This window comes from Rattus norvegicus, chromosome 8 (genome assembly GCF_036323735.1).
Source record: "Rattus norvegicus strain BN/NHsdMcwi chromosome 8, GRCr8, whole genome shotgun sequence".
Classification (NCBI taxonomy): Eukaryota; Metazoa; Chordata; class Mammalia; order Rodentia; family Muridae; genus Rattus; species Rattus norvegicus.
This window is the reverse complement of record NC_086026.1, coordinates 46,168,666-46,188,325: the sequence shown is the minus strand read 5'-3', so window position 1 is coordinate 46,188,325 and position 19,660 is coordinate 46,168,666. Positions and strand designations below refer to the sequence as shown.

Below are 19,660 nucleotides of genomic sequence, written 5' to 3'. Positions count from 1 at the left end.
TGCTCCTTCAGTCATCTCCCTGACTCCTCCGTTTGGGTCCCTGTGTGCACTCCGACGGTTGGCTGCAAGCATCCACATCTGTATCTGTAAAGCTCTGACAGAGCCTCTCAGGAGACATCCATATCAGGTTCCTCTTATCAAGCACTTCTTGACATCGACAAGTGTCTGAGTTTGGTGACTGTATATGGGATGGATCCCCAGGTGGGGCAGTCTCTGGAAGACCTTTCCTTTAGTCTCAGCTTCACTATTTGTCCCTATATTTCCTATAGACAGCAGCAATTGTCTGGTCCCGTTCCTCAACGGGGGGGCCATGCTTAACCTCTGAATATGGTCTCTAGATTCTCTCTCCCCTTTGTTGGGTTTTTCAGTTAAGGTCATTCATATTGCGTCCTGGGAGCCTCTTGCTTTTCTGGCAACTGGAACTTTCTGGTGGCTACCCCCCCAGTTCCCCATCCATCATTGATAAACACCTCTGTTCAATTTCCTGACCCTCTGTACGTCTTGCCCATCTCTTCCCACAAGCAATCCTGCCCCCCCCCATTTTCCCCCTCACCCTTTCTCTTTCTCCCAAGCACCTCCCACTCTGGACTTCCTGTGATTATTTTGTTCCCCCTTCTAAGTAGAACTGAGGCAACCACACTTTGGTCTTCCTTTTTCTTCATATGGCCTGTAAATTGTATCATGGGTATTCCTAGCTTTTTACTTAATATCTATTTGTCAGTGAGTACATACCATGTGTGTTCTTTTGTGACTGGTTTACCTCACTCAGGTTAATTTCTAATCCCATCCATTTGCCTAAGAATTTCATGAAGTCATTGTTTTTAGGCGCTGAGTAGTACTCCAATGTGTAAATGTACCACATTTTCTGTATTCATTCTTCTGTTGAGGGGTACTGGGCTGTTTCCAGCTTCTGACTATTATAAGTAAGATTGTTGTGGACATAGTGGAGCCTATGTCCTTGTTACATGTTGGAGCATCTTTTGGGTATATGCCCAGGACTTATATAGCTGGGTTGTCAGGTAGTACTAGGTCCAATTTTCTGTGGAACCACCAGACTGATTTCCAGAGTGGCTGTACCAGTTTGCAACCCCACCTCTTTCTCCACATCCTTGCAAGCACTTGCAGTCACCTGAGCTTTTCATCTTAGCCATTCTGACTGGTGTGAAGTGGATTCTCAGAGTCATTTGGATTTGCATTTCCCTGGTGTCTATGAATATTGAGCACTTCCTTAAGTGCATCTCAGCCAGCAGATATTCCTCAGTTGAGAATTCTGTTTCACTCTGTAGCCCATTTTTAATAGAGTAGTTTGGTTCTCTGGTGTTTAATTTCTTGAGTTTTCCCCTGTGCCCAAGTTTTCAAGGCTCTTCCTCACTTTCTTTTCTATTAGATTCAGCATATCTGGTTTTATGTGCTGGTCTTTGATCTACTTGAACTTGAGTTTTATACAAGGAGGTAAGAATGGATCAATATGCATTCTTCTAAATGCAGACTGCTAGGTGAGCCAGCACTATTTGCTGTAAATGCTGTCTTTTTTCCACTGGTTTTAGCTTCTTTGTCAAAAAATCAAGTTACTATAGGTACATGTGTTCATTTCTATGTCTTCAATTCTTTTCCATTGATTTCCTTGCCTGCTTCTGAACCAATACCATGCAATTCTTATCACTATTGCTGTATAGTATAGCTTTACTCCCCCAGAAGTTCTTTTATTGTTGAGAATAGTTTTCACTATCCTTGGTTCTTTGTTATTACAAATGAATTTGAGAATTGCCTAGATTAAATGTATGATTTTCTAGAGAGATACTGGGTATCAAAGTTAAATCAAGATCAAATAAACCATCTAAACTGTCCCATAATCCCCAAGGAAATAGAAGCAGTCATTAGAAGTCTCCCAACCAAAAAAGGACCAGATGGTTTTAGTGCAGAATTCTATCAGACCTTCAAAGAAGATCTAATTCCAATACTTCTCAAACTATTCCATAAAATAGAAACATAAGGAACACAACCCAATTCTTTAAATTCAATAAAGTTACACTGATACCTAAATCACAAAAAGACCCAACGAAGAATATGAACTACAGACCAATTTCCCTTAAAAATATGCAAACAAAAATGCTCAATAAAATTCCTTCAAATAGAATCCAAGAACATATCAAAACAATCATCCACCATGATCGAGCAGGCTTCTTCCCAGGAATGAAGGAATAGTTCAAAGTATGTAATCCACTATATAAACAGACTCAAAGGAAAAAAATATGACCATAACACTAGATGCTGAAAGGCCTTTGACAAAATACAACAACCATTCAGGCTAAAAGTATTGGAGAGATCAGGAACTCAAGGCTCATACCTAAATATAATAAAAGCAATATACAGCAAACCAATAGATAATGTCAAACTAAATGGAGAGATACTCAAATCAATCCCATGAAAATTAGAGACGAGACAAGGCTTTCCACTCTCTCCCTAGCTATTCAATATAGTTCTAGAAGCTCTAGTCAGAGCAATTAGACAACAGAAGGAGATCAAAGGGATATAAATTGGGATGGAGGAAGTCAAGATATCGTTATTTGCAAGTGATATGATAGTATATACAAGCAACCCAAAAATTTCTACCAGAGAGTTCCTACAGCTGAAAAACAACTGCAGCAAAGTGGCTGGATATAAAGTTAGCTCAAACAAATCAGTAGCTTTCTTCTACTCAGAGGATAAAAGAGCTGAGAAAGAAATTAGGGAAAAAACACCCTTCACAATAGTAAAAAATAATATAAAATATCTTGGTGTGACTCTAACCAAGCAAGTGTATGACAAGAACTTCAAATCCCTGAAGAAAGAAAGAAATCAAAGAAGACTTCCGAAGATGGAAAGATCTCCCATGCTCATGGATTGGCAAGGTTAATATAGTAAAGATGGCCATCTTACCAAAAATAATCTACAGAGTCAATGGGATTCCCATCAAAATTCCTACTCAATTCTTCATGGAGTTAGAAAGAACAATTCTTAAATTTATTTGGAATAACAATAAACTATATTTTTAATGTTTGACCAAAATCCAGATATCTTGATGTCCAAAATAAGAAAGGCCCTCGGTTTATATTTGCTTTTTAATAAATTCCATCATTATATATAGATAATTTATGACATGATGAAAATAAAATCATAAAAGGAAAAGTATCAAGTGCCAATAAATGGTGGTAATATAATTTATTTGAGGGAAATACCAGATAACTTTAACGATAACTAGTAAGCTTGTTTAGTCAAATTCTTTGCAATGAAGACATAGAAGGTCCTTATGTTCACATGCCTACCTTCAAGTCCATGAAGGAAAAGCCTAATATAAGCTCCCTGTTTCCTGAATGACCTAAACAGTTCTTCACAGCAGATTCATCAACACCTTACCAAACTTATCTTAGATTATAGAGAAAAGACAAGAGTGGATAGGACATTTTCCCTCAATCCTTGATCTTTTGGAGAAACAAATGACAGTTTCATAATGAAATCAGGTTATTGACTGAACAAATCAAATTATTTGTCTATAGGACTATGGAAATAAGTATCTCTGTGGCTCCATAACATTAAATTTCTAGATGTACTCTAATCAAAGATACTACCATTGTGCTTATGATGTAGTTCAGTGAAAGAATCTTAGTATTAACGACACCCTAAATATGAATAAACATCACACACACACACACACACACACACACACACACACACACACACACACACAGAGCAAAGATATATAAAAAGGTACATTTTAAAAAATATGATTTCACCATTTCTGAGTATAAGATCATTGAGTATTTTCTACTTATATTCTTGTGATTTCTAAGACTATAGGTTACTGTACTGGTAGATTGCTGCAAAAACTTATTTGTTAAATTTTCAATACTGAAAACAAGTAACATAAGATTTTGGAAAATTACAGAGTAACCTATTCTCTCTTCACTTAAAGGACAGTGGGTCAATCATCCTTCACTGCCTTCTGAATATTTTTTTTACTTCGAAGCTAACACTATTTTAATTGACATAGGTTTGACTAAAATAAGGAGATGAAGATGATGTCAAGATGGGTATTAGTAACTGTTGGCACTCAGAAGCTATATTTCAATTCTCAGTCCTAAAAATCCTACAGAGCAGAATATCAATACTTACTATTTTTGCTGTCAAAATTGCTGACATTCCCAATGAATTTAAGTAGCAGTAGGTACAAATAATTCTCATCATTTGAAAAATCATCTAAAAATTATCACCAGAATAAAGATGAAAGAAATTAATTGTACAAATATCTATGAAATGACAGGGACTGGGAAAGTTCAAATATTATTAAATCTAGACCTCTCTCACAGAACTAGTCAGGAACTACACGAATATGCTTCATATATTGAGTAATTATTAATATGCTTAAGCAACAAAACAAAATTAAACATGGAAACACAAATATTTTCAGTGAAATCTTCATAATATTCTAATTACTTTTGTCAATATTTCCCAAGAATGTTGTATATTATTTACATTTTTTCCTTTTCAGAAAGAACTGGGACATGTATAATTAATTACATAAACCTTTAATAGCTAATTACATATTACAATAAACCAACAACTCTTGTGTGACATTTCTTAGAGAAACAATGGCAAACTTATAATTTACCCCAAATGTGGCAAAAATGATATACCAGGTAAATGATTCTCTAAGTCTAGTCCTACGGATCAATAAAGTTACTAAAGTCACTTCTGGAGCATTGGTGAAATTTTCTCCTAAATTGACTGAATTTTACACAATAGTAAATAATTTTGATTCCATATTCTTACCATAATTATTTGGATTTAGAGTTGTTTTACTTGGTTTTGCCATTGAAACTTTTCAAAACTGTGGTCCAAATCCAAGGCTTTATGCTTCTAAACAAATGCTTTGCCACGAATCCTTCAGTACTAGTAAATATGACATACCATAAAGTATTCCTCTCATAACAAGTACAGATTCTTTTTAGATAAAGATGCTTTTCTTCAAGGTTTTTCTCAGTGCAATGTGGACATCCTTATTCCTTAAACTGTAGATGAAAGGATTCAACATGGGGCCCACAATGGTATAAAATATGGTGGATACTTTATCATCATCGACAGATGCACTAGAAGGTTTAAGATACATGAACGCTGAAGCTCCATAGAAAAGAGAAACAGCTATGACATGGGAGCCACATGTACTAAATGCTTTTGATCTACCTTCTGCAGAACGAATGCTAAGGATGTTGGAAAGAATCAAGGTGTAAGAAATAAAAACAGTCAGGCTGGGTATTATTACATTGACACCCACAACAATGAAAACCACCAGTTCATTGGTGGAGGTGCTTGTGCAAGAGAGCTTCTGGAGAGGAGGTATGTCACACATGTAGTGGTTGATGATGTTTCCGTCACAGAAGGTCAGGGTTAGCATGCTACCAGTATGGGCCATGGCGCCCACAAGCCCCATCACATACACTCCCACCATCATCAAATGGCACACCTGATGGGACATGGTGACCTGGTAAAGCAGGGGCTTACAGATGGCAGCATATCTGTCATAGGCCATTGCTGTCAAAATGTAGCATTCATCAATAACAAAGAAGCAGAAGAAAAAGAGCTGAGTCATGCACTCAGCATGAGAGATGATGTTCTGCTTCACAAAACCCACCAGCATTCTGGGGGTTATGACAGTGGAGTAGCAAAAATCAATAAAGGAAAGAGTAAAGAGAAAGTAGTACATGGGGGTGTGCAGGTGAGGATTCAAAACAATCAGAACAATCAAGCCCAGGTTCCCTACCCTGGAGACCACATAGATTCCCAAGAAGAGGAAGAAGAGAGGCGGCTGGAGCTCTGGCTGCTGTGTTAAGCCCAGCAGAACAAACTCCTTCACAGAAGAGTCGTTGCTGAAGGTCATTCTTCCCAAAGTCATGTCTAAGTGAGAATAGTAAAAATAGTAACATTAGAATAAAATCCTAGCCTTCTCCCACCAATTTCTTTAAAATAAAACTAAACACCAGAATGGAAGAATAAAAGCAATGCCATCTGTCTTGGTACTGGTTTTCAATATCTATGAGACTTGTACCAAATGAAACAAAAATATGTGACAGGTCATTTCTTTGGGAATATTATTCAGGGCACTAATGATCATTCTTGCTTCTGTAGCATCTTTGTTCTACTTCTACTTTGACAATTACCTCCCAAGTGATAATCTCAAATGAAGGAACAAGGCACATCAGAGACTTAAAGGCTCACTCAGGTGTACTTTAAGAGGAAAGGAAAATCAAACAAGCAAGTATGCCTTCAATACTTACCTTTGTACATGGGGACCTCAAAAGTGAATTTACTACCCTTTCTTCAATACTCGTATATTGGCAAGTACTCGTGTCATTGGAGAACTGTAAAGGTGTATAGCTCAGTGGGAAAAAAAAGAAAAAAATTCAATGTTGTTACTACATTTGTCTTTCTGGTGATGAGGAAAATTAAATTTGGACTCATGAAGTCAGACCTGTCATTCCTCCAGATTAAGAAAAGCCATGATTCTACATTATCATTTTTTGGTGGTGGCTTTTCCAAGAATGTCTTCTCCAGTCCTGAGGTTAGTAAATAGTATCTACTGATATCTCAAGAGCCTGCTGATTAGGACCCAAGAGAGTTTTATGTGTTTGTAATCTTGGAGACCTGATTAAAGATTGAAAAGCTTCTGTTTCCCAGTTCTTTTCCCCCAGAGATCAGACTTTGTTGATGTGGATCTTGCAGACTAGTTCAGTACTGATCTCATTGCGATATTGGAGTTAAACAGCTTTGTTTTATTTTTATTGTTTGATATTGTTTGATATATATTTATATATAGTGAAATTTATGTGTATATATATGAAATGTATTTTGACCATTTCACCCCTCATTCCTCCTTCTACAATCCCTCCCCCATTCTCCTTCGACTATCCCTTCATTTTCTCTTTATTCTCTTCTCATTTTTTACCCCTCTAAAGTCCATTCGGCACTGCCACTATGTAATGGTACCTATGGGAGTTTAACTACCCTCTCAGGGGCCATTCAAATTTTTTGAAATCATTCTGGTTCTTCCAGTAACCATCAATCATCAATAGTTTCTTGGCTAGAGATAGAAATTTATGACCATATTCTCCTTCAATGATGCCTGTGATTTGCTTGACTTTATACAGGTCTTATATATTCTATTGCGATCAGTGAACCTGTTGAGTTCCCAAAACATTGTTTTAGTGCATTTATCTATCACCTCTGTCTCATACAATCTTTCTATTTCTATTCACCTTGTGATTTCTGTATCTTGGGTGAAGGGATGCGGGTCATATATGGGACTGAATATGCTCAGATTCTTCATCACTGCCTAGTTCTAGTTATGTATATTTGTGTTACTCATTGTCTCCTGCCAAAAGATGAATCTTTCATGAAGAAGAGAGATTTACTAATCTATAGGTATAATGTATAATGGAAATTTATTAAGAGTTTACTCAGTTTAATACTGTATCCACAGCAGAAAAACAGTCTTAAGTACTTCATCAGGGCCTGTGACCTATCTATTCTCTAGTTGGCTATGAGAACCATGTTAATTCTGTCTATGAAGCAAGCCTGAAATATGAACAGAAAGTGGTTGATTACTCTAACAACACTTATACCAAGTATGGCATAAGAGTGTGTATCCTGCCACTCAGCCTTTATTGTAGCTTTCAGAAGTCACAGCTATGTAAAATTGATTATTACTATTCACCTGTGATGGCATGCCTAGACATTAAGCATTATAGAAGCTAGACAATAAAGATAAAGCTTGTGGGCAGATACAAGATTTATGACTTGAATGTATAGTATCTTCAGCACTATTATCTCGCCATAAGTTATGGGAATAATCAACAACAATGACAATAGTCTGTAATATTGGGTGTAGGGGCTATGAAATACAACTGGCAAACAACTCCAAGAAAGGTAGCCCAATCCTGGCTTTTGGTTTTATTAGACACCTATGGTATCTAGGAGAGACACTGTCTCACGTTATAGAGTAACTTCACTTAAACCTATTTTATTCATGAGAATAGTTTGCAAAGTTTGCACAGTAGTATGTTTACACATAAGTTCTCAAAGATCCTTAATTTAATTATCCCTCCTCAAACTTGATTCTTGATTCTACCCTCCTATCTCCTGTCCTATGTCAATCCTTCCTACTTTGTTATTCTCCAGTCTTCCTTGATATCAGCAGTGCTCTGGATTTACATAATTTTATTCTGGCTGATGTAGAAACTCTCCAAATAGAAGAGCAGGAAAGCATGTCACATATACATGGATTCTCCATTCTTTTGATCACTAGGTGAAATCCTACATGCTTGTTTAGACTATTTTCTTTCATATATATCACACATACTTCTTAATCTAAGTCCACAATATCAAGGGGATTTTGTTTTCCTTCTTTTTTTAGAAGTTAATTAAAAGCATCATTTTATTTCCCCCCAAATTCTCTAAGTCTGATGTTTCTTCAATTCTGGATGTCTGTACCTGAGCATTCCTTGAAATGCAGATTTTTGGTCCCCACATTGATCTGAATAGAAAACACTAGGGACAGAGCAGAGAGTCTTGGACTCAATTCCCCTGAGACAATGATACAACAAAACCTGGATTCACCTCCCCAACCCTACCACTGAGCTATAAACTATTGTTTCTTTTTTTCTCTCTTCCTTCCTTCCTTTCTTTCTTTCTTTCTTTTTTAGATTTTATTTTTATTAGATATATTTCTTTATTTATATTTCAAATGTTACTCCCTTTCCTGGTTTCCTATCCATAAACCCCCATCCCCTCCCCCTTCCCCATTTAGGTGTTCCCCCCATTCACCCTCTCTTACCGCCCCCCCTTTCCAACATTCCCCTGTACTGAGGGTCCAACCTTGGCAGAACCAAGGACTTCCCCTTCCACTGGTGCTCAAACAAGGCTATTCTCTGCTACATATGCAGTTGGAACACTGGGTCAGTCCATGTATAGTCTTTGGGTAGTGGTTTAGTCCCTGGAAGCTCTGGTTGGTTGGCATTGTTGTTCTTATGGGGTTGCAACCCCCTTCAGCTCTTTTAATCCTTCCTCTAAGTTCCCCAAAGTTCAGTGGTTTGCTGCTAGCATTGACCTCTGGATTTGACATACTCTGGATGTGTATCTCAGGAGAGATCTATATCCTATCCCTTTCAGTATGTTTTTAGCTTCATCAATCCTATCTAGTTTTGGTTGCTGTATATATATGGGCCACATGTGGGGAAGGCTCTGAATGGCCATTCCTTCAGTCTCTACTCCAAACTTTGTCTTCGTATCCCCTTCTATGGATATTTTTGTTCCCCCATTTTAGAAGGGATGGGAGCATCCGCATTTTGGTCATCCTGTGGTCTGTGGATTGCACTTTGGGTAATTCGAGCTTTGGGCTAATATCCACTTATTAACGAGTAAATACCAAGTGTTTTGTTTAACTCTGTACCACATTTTTAATAGGATTATTTGGCTCTCTGGAGTCTAACTTCTTGAGTTATTTGTATATTTTGGATATTAGCCCTCTATCAGATGTAGGATTGGTAAAGATCTTTTCCCAATCTGTTGATTGCCATTTTGTCCTAATGAAAGTGTCCTTTGCCTTACAGAAACTTTGCAGTTTTATGAGGTCCCATTTGTCAATTCTTGATCTTAGAGCATAAGCCATTGGTGTTTTGTTCAGGAAATTTTCCCCAATGCCCATGTGATTGACTCTTCCCCTACTCTTTCTTCTATTAGTTTAAGTGTATCCGGTTTGATGTGGAGGTCCTTGATCCACTTAGACTTAAACTTTGCATAGGGCAAAAAGAATGGATCAATTTGCATTCTTCTACATGCTGACCTCCAATTGAACCAGCACCATTTGTTGAAAATGCTATCATTTTTCCGTTGGATGGTTTTAGCTCCTTTGTAAAAGATCAAGTGACTATAGGTGTGTGGGTTCATTTCTGGGTCTTCAATTCTATTCCATTGATCTACTTGCCTGACTCTGTACCAATACCACACAGTTTTTATCACTATTGCTCTGTAATACTGATTAAGGTCAAGGATGGTGATTCTCCCAGAAGTTCTTTTTATTGGGGGATAGTTTTCTATTCCTGGTTTTGTTATTCCAAATGAATTTGCAAATTGCTCTTTCTATCTATATGAAGAATAGAGTTGGAATTTTGATGGGGATTGCATTGCATCTGTAGATTGCTTTTCGCAAAATGGCCATTTTTACTATATTAATCCTGCCAATCCATGAGTATGGGAGGTCTTTCTATCTTTTGAGATCTTCTCCAATTTCTTTATTCAGAGACTTGAAGTTCTTGTCATACAGATCTTTCACTTGCTTGATTAGAGTCACGCCGAGGTATTTTATGATATTTGGGGCTATTTTTTTCCTTTTTTTTTTTTATTAACTTGAGTGTTTCTTATATACATTCGAGTGTTATTCCCTTTCCCAGTTTCCCGGCAAACATCCCCCTCCCCCCTCCCCTTCCTTATGGGTGTTCCCCTCCCAACCCTCCCCCCATTGCCGCCCTCCCCCCAACAGTCTAGTTCACTGGGGGTTCAGTCTTAGCAGGACCCAGGGCTTCCCCTTCCACTGGTGCTCTTACTAGGATATTCATTGCTACCTATGAGGTCAGAGTCCAGGGTCAGTCCATGTATAGTCTTTAGGTAGTGGCTTAGTCCCTGGAAGCTCTGGTTGCTTGGCATTGTTGTACATATGGGGTCTCAAGCCCCTTCAAGCTCTTCCAGTTCTTTCTCTGATTCCTTTAACGGGGGTCCTATTCTCAGTTCAGTGGTTTGCTGCTGGCATTCGCCTCTGTATTTGCTGTATTCTGGCTGTGTCTCTCAGGAGCGATCTACATCCGGCTCCTGTCGGTCTGCACTTCTTTGCTTCATCCATCGTGTCTAATTGGGTGGCTGTATATGTATGGGCCACATGTGGGGCAGACTCTGAATGGGTGTTCCTTCAGTCTCTGTTTTAATCTTTGCCTCTCTATTCCCTGCCAAGGGTATTCTTGTTCCCCTTTTAAAGAAGGAGTGAAGCATTCACATTTTGATCATCCGTCTTGAGTTTCATTTGTTCTAGGCATCTAGGGTAATTCAAGCATTTGGGCTAATAGCCACTTATCAATGAGTGCATACCATGTATGTCTTTCTGTGATTGGGTTAGCTCACTCAGGATGATATTTTCCAGTTCCAACCATTTGCCTACGAATTTCATAAAGTCGTTGTTTTTGATAGCTGAGTAATATTCCATTGTGTAGATGTACCACATTTTCTGTATCCATTCCTCTGTTGAAGGGCATCTGGGTTCTTTCCAGCTTCTGGCTATTATAAATAAGGCTGCGATGAACATAGTGGAGCACGTGTCTTTTTTATATGTTGGGGCATCTTTTGGGTACATGCCCAAGAGAGGTATAGCTGGATCCTCAGGCAGTTCAATGTCCAATTTTCTGAGGAACCTCCAGACTGATTTCCAGAATGGTTGTACCAGTCTGCAATCCCACCAACAATGGAGGAGTGTTCCTCTTTCTCCGCATCCTCGCCAGCATCTGCTGTCACCTGAGTTTTTGATCTTAGCCATTCTCACTGGTGTGAGGTGAAATCTCAGGGTTGTTTTGATTTGCATTTCCCTTATGACTAAAGATGTTGAACATTTCTTTAGGCGTTTCTCAGCCATTCGGCATTCCTCAGCTGTGAATTTTTTGTTTAGCTCTGAACCCCATTTTTAATAGGGTTATTTGTCTCCCTGCAGTCTAACTTCTTGAGTTCTTTGTATATTTTGGATATAAGGCCTCTATCTGTTGTAGGATTGGTAAAGATCTTTTCCAAATCTGTTGGTTGCCATTTTGTCCTAACCACAGTGTCCTTTGCCTTACAGAAGCTTTGCAGTTTTATGAGATTATTTGGGGCTATTTTAGAGGGTGTCATTTCCCTAATTTCCTTCTCAACTTGTTTATCCTTTGAGTAGAGAAAGGCTACTGATTTATTTGAGTTAATTTTATATCTAGCCACTTTACTGAAGATGTTTATCAGGCTTAGAAATTCTCTGGTGGTACTTTTGGATCACTTAAGTACAGTATCATATCATCTGCAAATAGTGTTATTTTGACTTCTTCCTTTCCAAATTATATTCTGTTGACCTTCTTTTGTTGTCTGACTGCTCTGGCTAGACTTCCAGTACTATATTGAGTAAATAGGGAGAGAGTGGGCAGTCTTGTCTAGTGCCTGATTTTAGTGGGATTGCTTCAAGTTTCTCTCCATTTAGTTTGATATTGGCTACTGATTTGCTATATGTTGCTTTTACTATGTTTAGGTATGGGCATTGAATTCCTGATATTTCTAAGACTTTTATCATGAAGAGGTATTGGATTTTGTCAAATGCTATCTCAGCATCTAATGAAATGATCATGTGGTTTTTTCATTGAATTTGTTTACATAGTAGATTATGTTGATAGATCCACGCATCAGAATATGAGAAGGTCACAGCTCATTTCTCTATATACCAAAGCACAGGATCTATAAAGTCAATGAAAAATGTAAATAATATAGAAGAAAGAAGAAAAATGGAAATTCCCAATTACAGATTTTCTTTTCAAACCAAAAGAAATACAATAACTGTTCAAATGAATCTCATTTTTTCTGACTCTCCTAATTTACTAATGGATCAAAACTTCCTTAGGGCAAATGCAAAACATGCCACACAGGAAATATATTCTTGGGGTTTCATGGTGATCAGGACTTCCTAATTGATTAAAATATGTACTATATAAGATGCTAAGAACATTTTTGTTTGCTTGGTTTTATTTTGACTTTCTTTTTGTGCTCCTCCTGTGGCATTCATATAGTAAGTTCTAAGTCTATGAGTGCTAGTCAGTAGAAGTGAAGATTCTAGCTGGGTACGGATTATGGATCTCCATGTTCAATAATATAGCTAGTGTTAGAAATAAGATGTCAGGTTGTTAAAGGAAGAGCCTACAAATCTTCACTTATAGATGTTCAGTAAAATGATTCTGGATTCAGTCATACCATCAATATTTGATCCTCACTGGGCCTCGTTCTAGTCATACTGTTGTTGCTCTGTGTCATGGAGATCCAGCAGCTTTGGATCATCAGAACTAGCTCTTTCATTTGTTCTGAAACTTCACAGATTATACGTATTTTTGTGGTAAGCCAACTCAAAGGACTGTATTTTGGAGTGGGTCAACTCAAACTCATGGATCTGAACAGTTCATCTCCCCCAAGGATGGGTAGTATCTGAGTTGGTCAGCCTGCTGCTTCTCCCACATCAGCACCACCAGCAGAAGCTCTCCAGTACTGCTCTGACCAACCCTCTCAATACTGCCACAAGCAGGAGGCAGGAGCAGCTCTCCTGTTCTCATGCACATGAGGCCTGCTCGCCTATACTCAGGCATCCAGAGCCAGCTGTACTATATGCCAAGCCCAGGCATGGGCCCCACTTTTCCAAGTTCTATAGCCAGTGACTGATGTGACTACCTCTCCTCCTATAACTTCCAGGCCAGCACTCCTGAATGCCTCAGGTGGATAGGGGTAAGGGGAAAGAAGGCATAATCCCCAAGCCCAAGCCACCTAACTGCCTATGAGTGGCAGGGCTGGCTAAACCAGATACCCACCACTAAGACCAGCAAGTATTTTCAATTAAAAGACTGAATTAGACATGTCAGTGCCTGGGGGGAGGATGGGGAGGGGAACATCCATAAAGAAGGGGAGGGGGAGGGATTAGGGGGATGTTTGCCCAGAAACCAGGAAAGGGAATAACACTCGAAATGTATATAAGAAATACTCAGGTTGGGGTTGGGGATTTAGCTCAGTGGTAGAGCGCTTGCCTAGCAAGCACAAGGCCCTGGGTTCGGTCCCCAGCTCCGAAAAAAAAAAATGAAAAAAAAAAAATACTCAGGTTAATAGAAAAAAAAAACTGGCCAGAAACAAGCATCCTAAATCCAGGAGGTAAACTTGAATGATTCTTTAATGAGTCGGCTTCTCATTTCATTTTCTACTTAGTTTTACTTCTAGCAATACGTTCTGTTTTGATAATTTTTAAATGGATTCCTTAGGTCTAGTGCTGTGGGTTTTGAGCAGGTGTATTCTATTAACTCAAGTATGTATCTGGCCATAGCCCTCTATTTAAAGTTAAAAACAGAATTAGTAAAATTACTAGAAGAACCTCTGCATAAATCAAACCAGTGACGTTTTGAGACCCTATAAATTTTGAAGATATTCAAGGACAAACATTTTGGTTTAGTCCATGACACTATTCTCAGATAAATCCAACACCCAAAAGACCTGTTGTTTAACCTTTTTAAAATAAAGCAAAAAAAAAAAATATTGAACATAGTAAACAAAACCTCATTTATAGTGTGTTGTTATAAAAATATAAAAATAAAAAAATGTAGTTGTCTTTTACCTCTGCTAGATATCTTTGCAGAAACTCATCCCAACTCGTTGGCGGCCCAGTGTCTCCTGCCGCCGCAAACTTTGCTACACTCAAATCGTCAAATAAAAGAATACACAACACAATAATCTTAGATCCATTTGGTAAGCTATAATTGCCCACTTAAACATACAAAGACCGGTACCAACCATCCCTTTGATAACAACCTGTAAATAGCAGGATCTTTACGTCAGCCTCCATTGTTCTGCCACGACTTCTCCTCCCTCTCCTCTCTTCTCTTCCTTTCTGTTCTAGTCTCCTCCTCTTCCTCCAAACTTCTCTCCCACCCATCCTTCCTTCTCCTCCAATGACAGGCCTCCTTCTATCTTGTACCTGCCCCTCACCTGTATTTTACAAATTCAATGGGGAGGTTTTGGTGAAGTCACCTGATTCCTGAGTACCTGACTGGGCAGCTGTCCTTGGGGCAGTGGAATTAGCATCAAAACACAGATTACTCCTTGGCAAACCACAACAATAGTGCCCAGTTTTAGGAATAAAATTATTAAAGTTTTTTATTTCGTTTTTGATCACCATAGATTCTTTAATGTTGTTTCCCAAATTTTACTGATTGCTCAGGTATTACAGTAAAGAACATTGGAAATGTAAAAGGGAGAATTATCTATATTCCCCACCTGAAAAGCTTTTCATTTTTATTTTTAAACCTGTATATAAATACATGTCAGTGCAGTTTTGATGTTAAACATGCATTGTATTTAAACAATGTCTTTAATAGTTTTTATGATTTTGTTCTCATCTGTTATTTCTATTTCTAGGGCAAGGTTTATCAAACAAAAACTCATCCTAATTTAAAATATCTTAGTGAACTGTTGTTGCTGCATTATTGTCTTAAACCATGTAGTCTTCCTAATCAAGATGGTGGTGAAGTTCCATAGCTGTTATTTAAAAACATCTATTTTTTAAAAAGTGTTGAATCCAAGTCACATACATAGTATGTTTAGTAAATGAGTATTGCGAATTATAAATTTTCAATTGTCAGTCCTGTTGTAAAAAGTTTAAATTAACTTTTGTTATAGATTTTATAATTTTTAACTATCCCCAATGAAATTAAAAAATAGTTTATAGAGTAGTCTTCAAAATCTTGAGACAAAGTTCATACTGCAGCAAAAGTCTTATCGAGTTAGGGGTGTGTGTGTGTGTGTGTGTGTGTGTGTGTGTGTGTGTTCAGTATTAGTAATAGCACTAGCAATACCAGTAGCAGTAGCAGTAGTAGAAATAGCTTCCATTGGGAATAGTCTACCTTTTCACTTATCACTGAGTCTACTTGATTTACATCCAAGTCACCAAGGTAGAAGCAAACAGGGCCCCCAAAACACTACAAAAATTATCAGCTTCAATTGAACACCCAGATATCATTGGGACTTCAAAAGGTTATGAGCTTACAGGGTTCACCAGTCTGACAAAGAAAAGGCTTTTATTCAGATACTGGTTGGCCAGGGCTATTTTTGGGTATCAGGATTTCAATGATGTAGCCCCAAGCCACAAAAGACCAGGAATTTATAATGGCAGTAAAACATAATGTTACATCCCATCTCTACCAGCATACATCCTGTAGTCAGGAGATTACATTCTGTTTATGTACACACATGTACATTCCCCTAAGTGCGACTATGTCTATATGCAATAGCAGCTTTAAAATGAAATCCTCTGAGAGGTTTACTAACTAAAGTAGTTAGACACTGTTTCTAAGAAAAGCACATAAAATGTGTAATTGTACCTAGTTGCAATGGTAATTGAGATGTACCTCAGTGGTAGAACACTTGCCTAACATCAAAGACAGTGGGGATATGATGTTCCCAAACACACACTACAAAATAATAAAATAAATACGTACATTAAAATAACTTCATTTCACCATTTCTGAGAATGAGATGATCTAGTGCTTTATACTTAAATCTTCAGGATTTCCAAGGCATAAAGATACCTATTTGTAGTTAGCTACACAAATGTTCTGTTCCATTCTCAATACTGAAAAAGATATGAATGTTTTGGAAAATTACAGATAACTATTCTATTTACCCTGCAAAGGTGATACATTCATTATTTCTCATTGTCTTTATTTCTGAAATTTTCTCCATAGTTAATTTAATTTGCATGATGTCAAAGAATTTAGATTTTATTCTCAACATGGCATTGAAAACATTTATGTTATACTAGTTCTTGTTATTGTTGGTTCAAAAAACTGCAAGTCAAATCCAGAAACACCTGAATGTATTAGTTACTACTCCAATCAGCCATTTGAAATGTACTCCACACATGCTAAGATTTAATTCCATAACAAATACAGATTCTACTTAGGTTAGCATCTTTTTTTTCAAAGTTTTTCTCAATGCAATGTGGACATTCTTATTCCTTATACTGTAGATCAAAGGATTCATCATTGGTCCCACAGTGGTATAAAATATGGTTGATAATTTATCTTCATCCACAGATGCATTAGAAGGCTTAAGATACATGAATTCCACAGCTCCAATGAAAAGAGAAACAGCTATCACATGAAAACCACAGCTCATTGATGACTGTGCTTCTGCAGGAGAGATTCAAGAGAGGGAATATATCACATATGTAGTGATTGATGATATCACTATCACAGAAGGTCAGGCTTATTATACAACTAGTATGAGCAATAGCTTCCAAAAATCCTATCATATATACACCAACTGTCATCAAGACACTGATCAGTTGGCACATGATGACCTGGTAAATTAGAAGCTTACAGATGGCAGCATATCTGTCATAGGCCAAAATATAAAATGTTGTCAAAATATAGCATTCATCAAGAAAAATGAAGGCAAAGAAAAGAAGCTGAGTCATGCACTCAGCATGAGAGATGATGCTCTGCTTCACAAATCCTACCAGCATTTGGGGGTTTTGTGATAGTGGAGTAGCAGAGATCTGTGAAGGATAGGTCGAAGAAAAAATGATACATGGGAGTGTGCAGATGGTAATGCAAAACAATTAGGACAATAAAGCCCATGTTCCCTACCATGGAGACCTCATAGATTCCTAAGAAGAGGAAGAAGAGAGTCAGTTGGAGCTCTAGCTGCTGTGACAAGCCCAGTGGGATGATTTTTTTCATTGAAGAGGCATTTCCTAAAACTATTCTTTCCTAGGTCCTATCTGTAAGACAAGTAAAAATATGTAACATTAAAATGAAATCCCACCCCTTTAGACCTGTCCACATTCAGAGACATTTTGATCGTCAAAATTTCTTACACTCCCAGACTCAGGTGATTCTCCCACTCTGCCCCAATACCTGCTCTAACTGTGAACCCCCTGCCCCTGGGATCCTGCTAGAAATGAGCATTCCTTCTGATTCACATGTGCACCCAGGAGTAGATCCTTTGCTCTAACCCCCTTTCCCACCTCTCCCATACACAGAGACAAACTGACCCAATGGTCAACATAACCAGGTTCACAGGACGGAAAAGATCCAGTCAGAGATAGCAAGGCCAGTTAACACCAGAGATGTTGAGAGGCAAGCACAAGAACATAAGCAACAGAAACCATTGCTTCTTGACAACATCAAAATGAAGTTCTCCCACCACAGCAAGTACTGGATACCCTAACACGCCTGAAAATCAAGACTCTAATCTGAAATCCCATCTCATGAAGATGATAGAGGACCTTAAAGAGGACATAAATAATGCCCTTAGAGAAATATGGGAGAACACAGGGAAACAGGTAGAAGCTCTTAAAAAGGAAATACAAAAATCCCTTAAAAAATACAGGAATACACAATCAAACAGGGGAAGGAATTGACCAAAACCAGCCAGGATCTAAAAATGAAAATAGAAACAATAAAAAATCACAAAGAGAGACAAACCTGGAGATGGAAAACCTAGGAAAGAGATCAGGAGCCACAGATGCAAGCATCACCAACAGCTATAAGACATATTAGAGAGAATCTCAGGCATAGAGAATACCATAAAAGACATTGGCATAACAGTGAAAAAATACAAAGTGCAAAAAATTCCTAACCCAAAACATCCAAGAAATTCAGAACACAATGAAAGAAACAAATCTAAGATTTGTAAGTATAGCAGAAGTGAATATTTACAACTCAAAGGGCCAATAAATCATTTTCAACAAACCCTAAAGAAAGAGATGCCAAAAATATTGCACCAGAAAAGAAATTCCACCTGTCATACAATAATCAAAACACAAAATGCACAGAACAAAGAAAGAACATTGAAAGCTGTAAGGGAAAAAGTCTAAGGAGCACATAAAGGCAGACCTATCAGAATTACACCAAATTTCTCAACTGAGATTGTAATAACCAGAAGATCCTGGGAAGATGTCATGTGGACCCTAAGAGAACACAAATGCCAGTCCAGGCTACTAAACCCAGCAAAATTCTCAATTGCTATAAATTGAGAAACCAAGAATTCCATGTCAAATTTAAACGATGTCTTTCCAATAACCATCCCTACAGAGGATTATAGAAGAAAAACTTCAACACAAGGAAGAAAAACATACCCAAGAAAAAACAAGGAATTAATCCCCTCACAATAAGTCCCCCAAAAAGAATCACACAAACATAATTACAACATGAAGAACAAAAATAGTAGGAAGCAATACTCATTGACCTTTAATATCTGTCAGCATCAATGGACTCAATTCTTCAATAAAAAGACAAACCAGGAAAGGGAATAACACTCGAAATGTATATAAGAAATACTCAAGTTAATTAAAAAAAGAAAGAAAGAAAGAGAAAGTCAATAAACAGCACTGTAGGCATAAAAAAAAAAAAGACATAGGCTAACAGACTGGATAAGTAACCCAGCATTTTGTTGTGTACAGAAAACATACCTCAGTGACAAACACAGATACTACCTCAAAATAAAAGCCTAGAAAAAATTCCAAGCAAATGGTCCCAAGAAATAAGCTGAAGTAATCATTCTAATGTCCAATAAATTAGACCTAAATTAAACAAAAGTTATCTAAAAAAGATAGGGAAGGACACTTCATAGACATCAAACGAAAAATGCATGAAGATGAACCCTCAATTTTGAACATCTGTGCCCTGAATGCAAGGGCACTCACATTTGTAAAAGAAACATTACTAAAGTTCAAAGCACACACTGAACCTCACACAATAATAGTGGGAGACTTCAGCAACTCATTCTCACCAATGGACAGATCATGGAAACAGAAACTGAA

General features: G+C 37.7%; 1 protein-coding gene and 1 pseudogene across 1 annotated transcript; both read right to left on the bottom strand.

Annotated features, from left to right (window-relative positions):
* Window positions 1-4,984: 4,984 nt before the first annotated feature.
* Window positions 4,985-5,929, bottom strand: Or8b101 (olfactory receptor family 8 subfamily B member 101). The gene has a single exon (NM_001000815.1). The coding sequence runs from the start codon at window positions 5,927-5,929 to the stop codon at window positions 4,985-4,987; it is 945 nt and encodes a 314-aa protein (NP_001000815.1).
* On the bottom strand, window positions 16,792-17,576 carry Or8c22-ps1 (olfactory receptor family 8 subfamily C member 22, pseudogene 1; annotated as a pseudogene).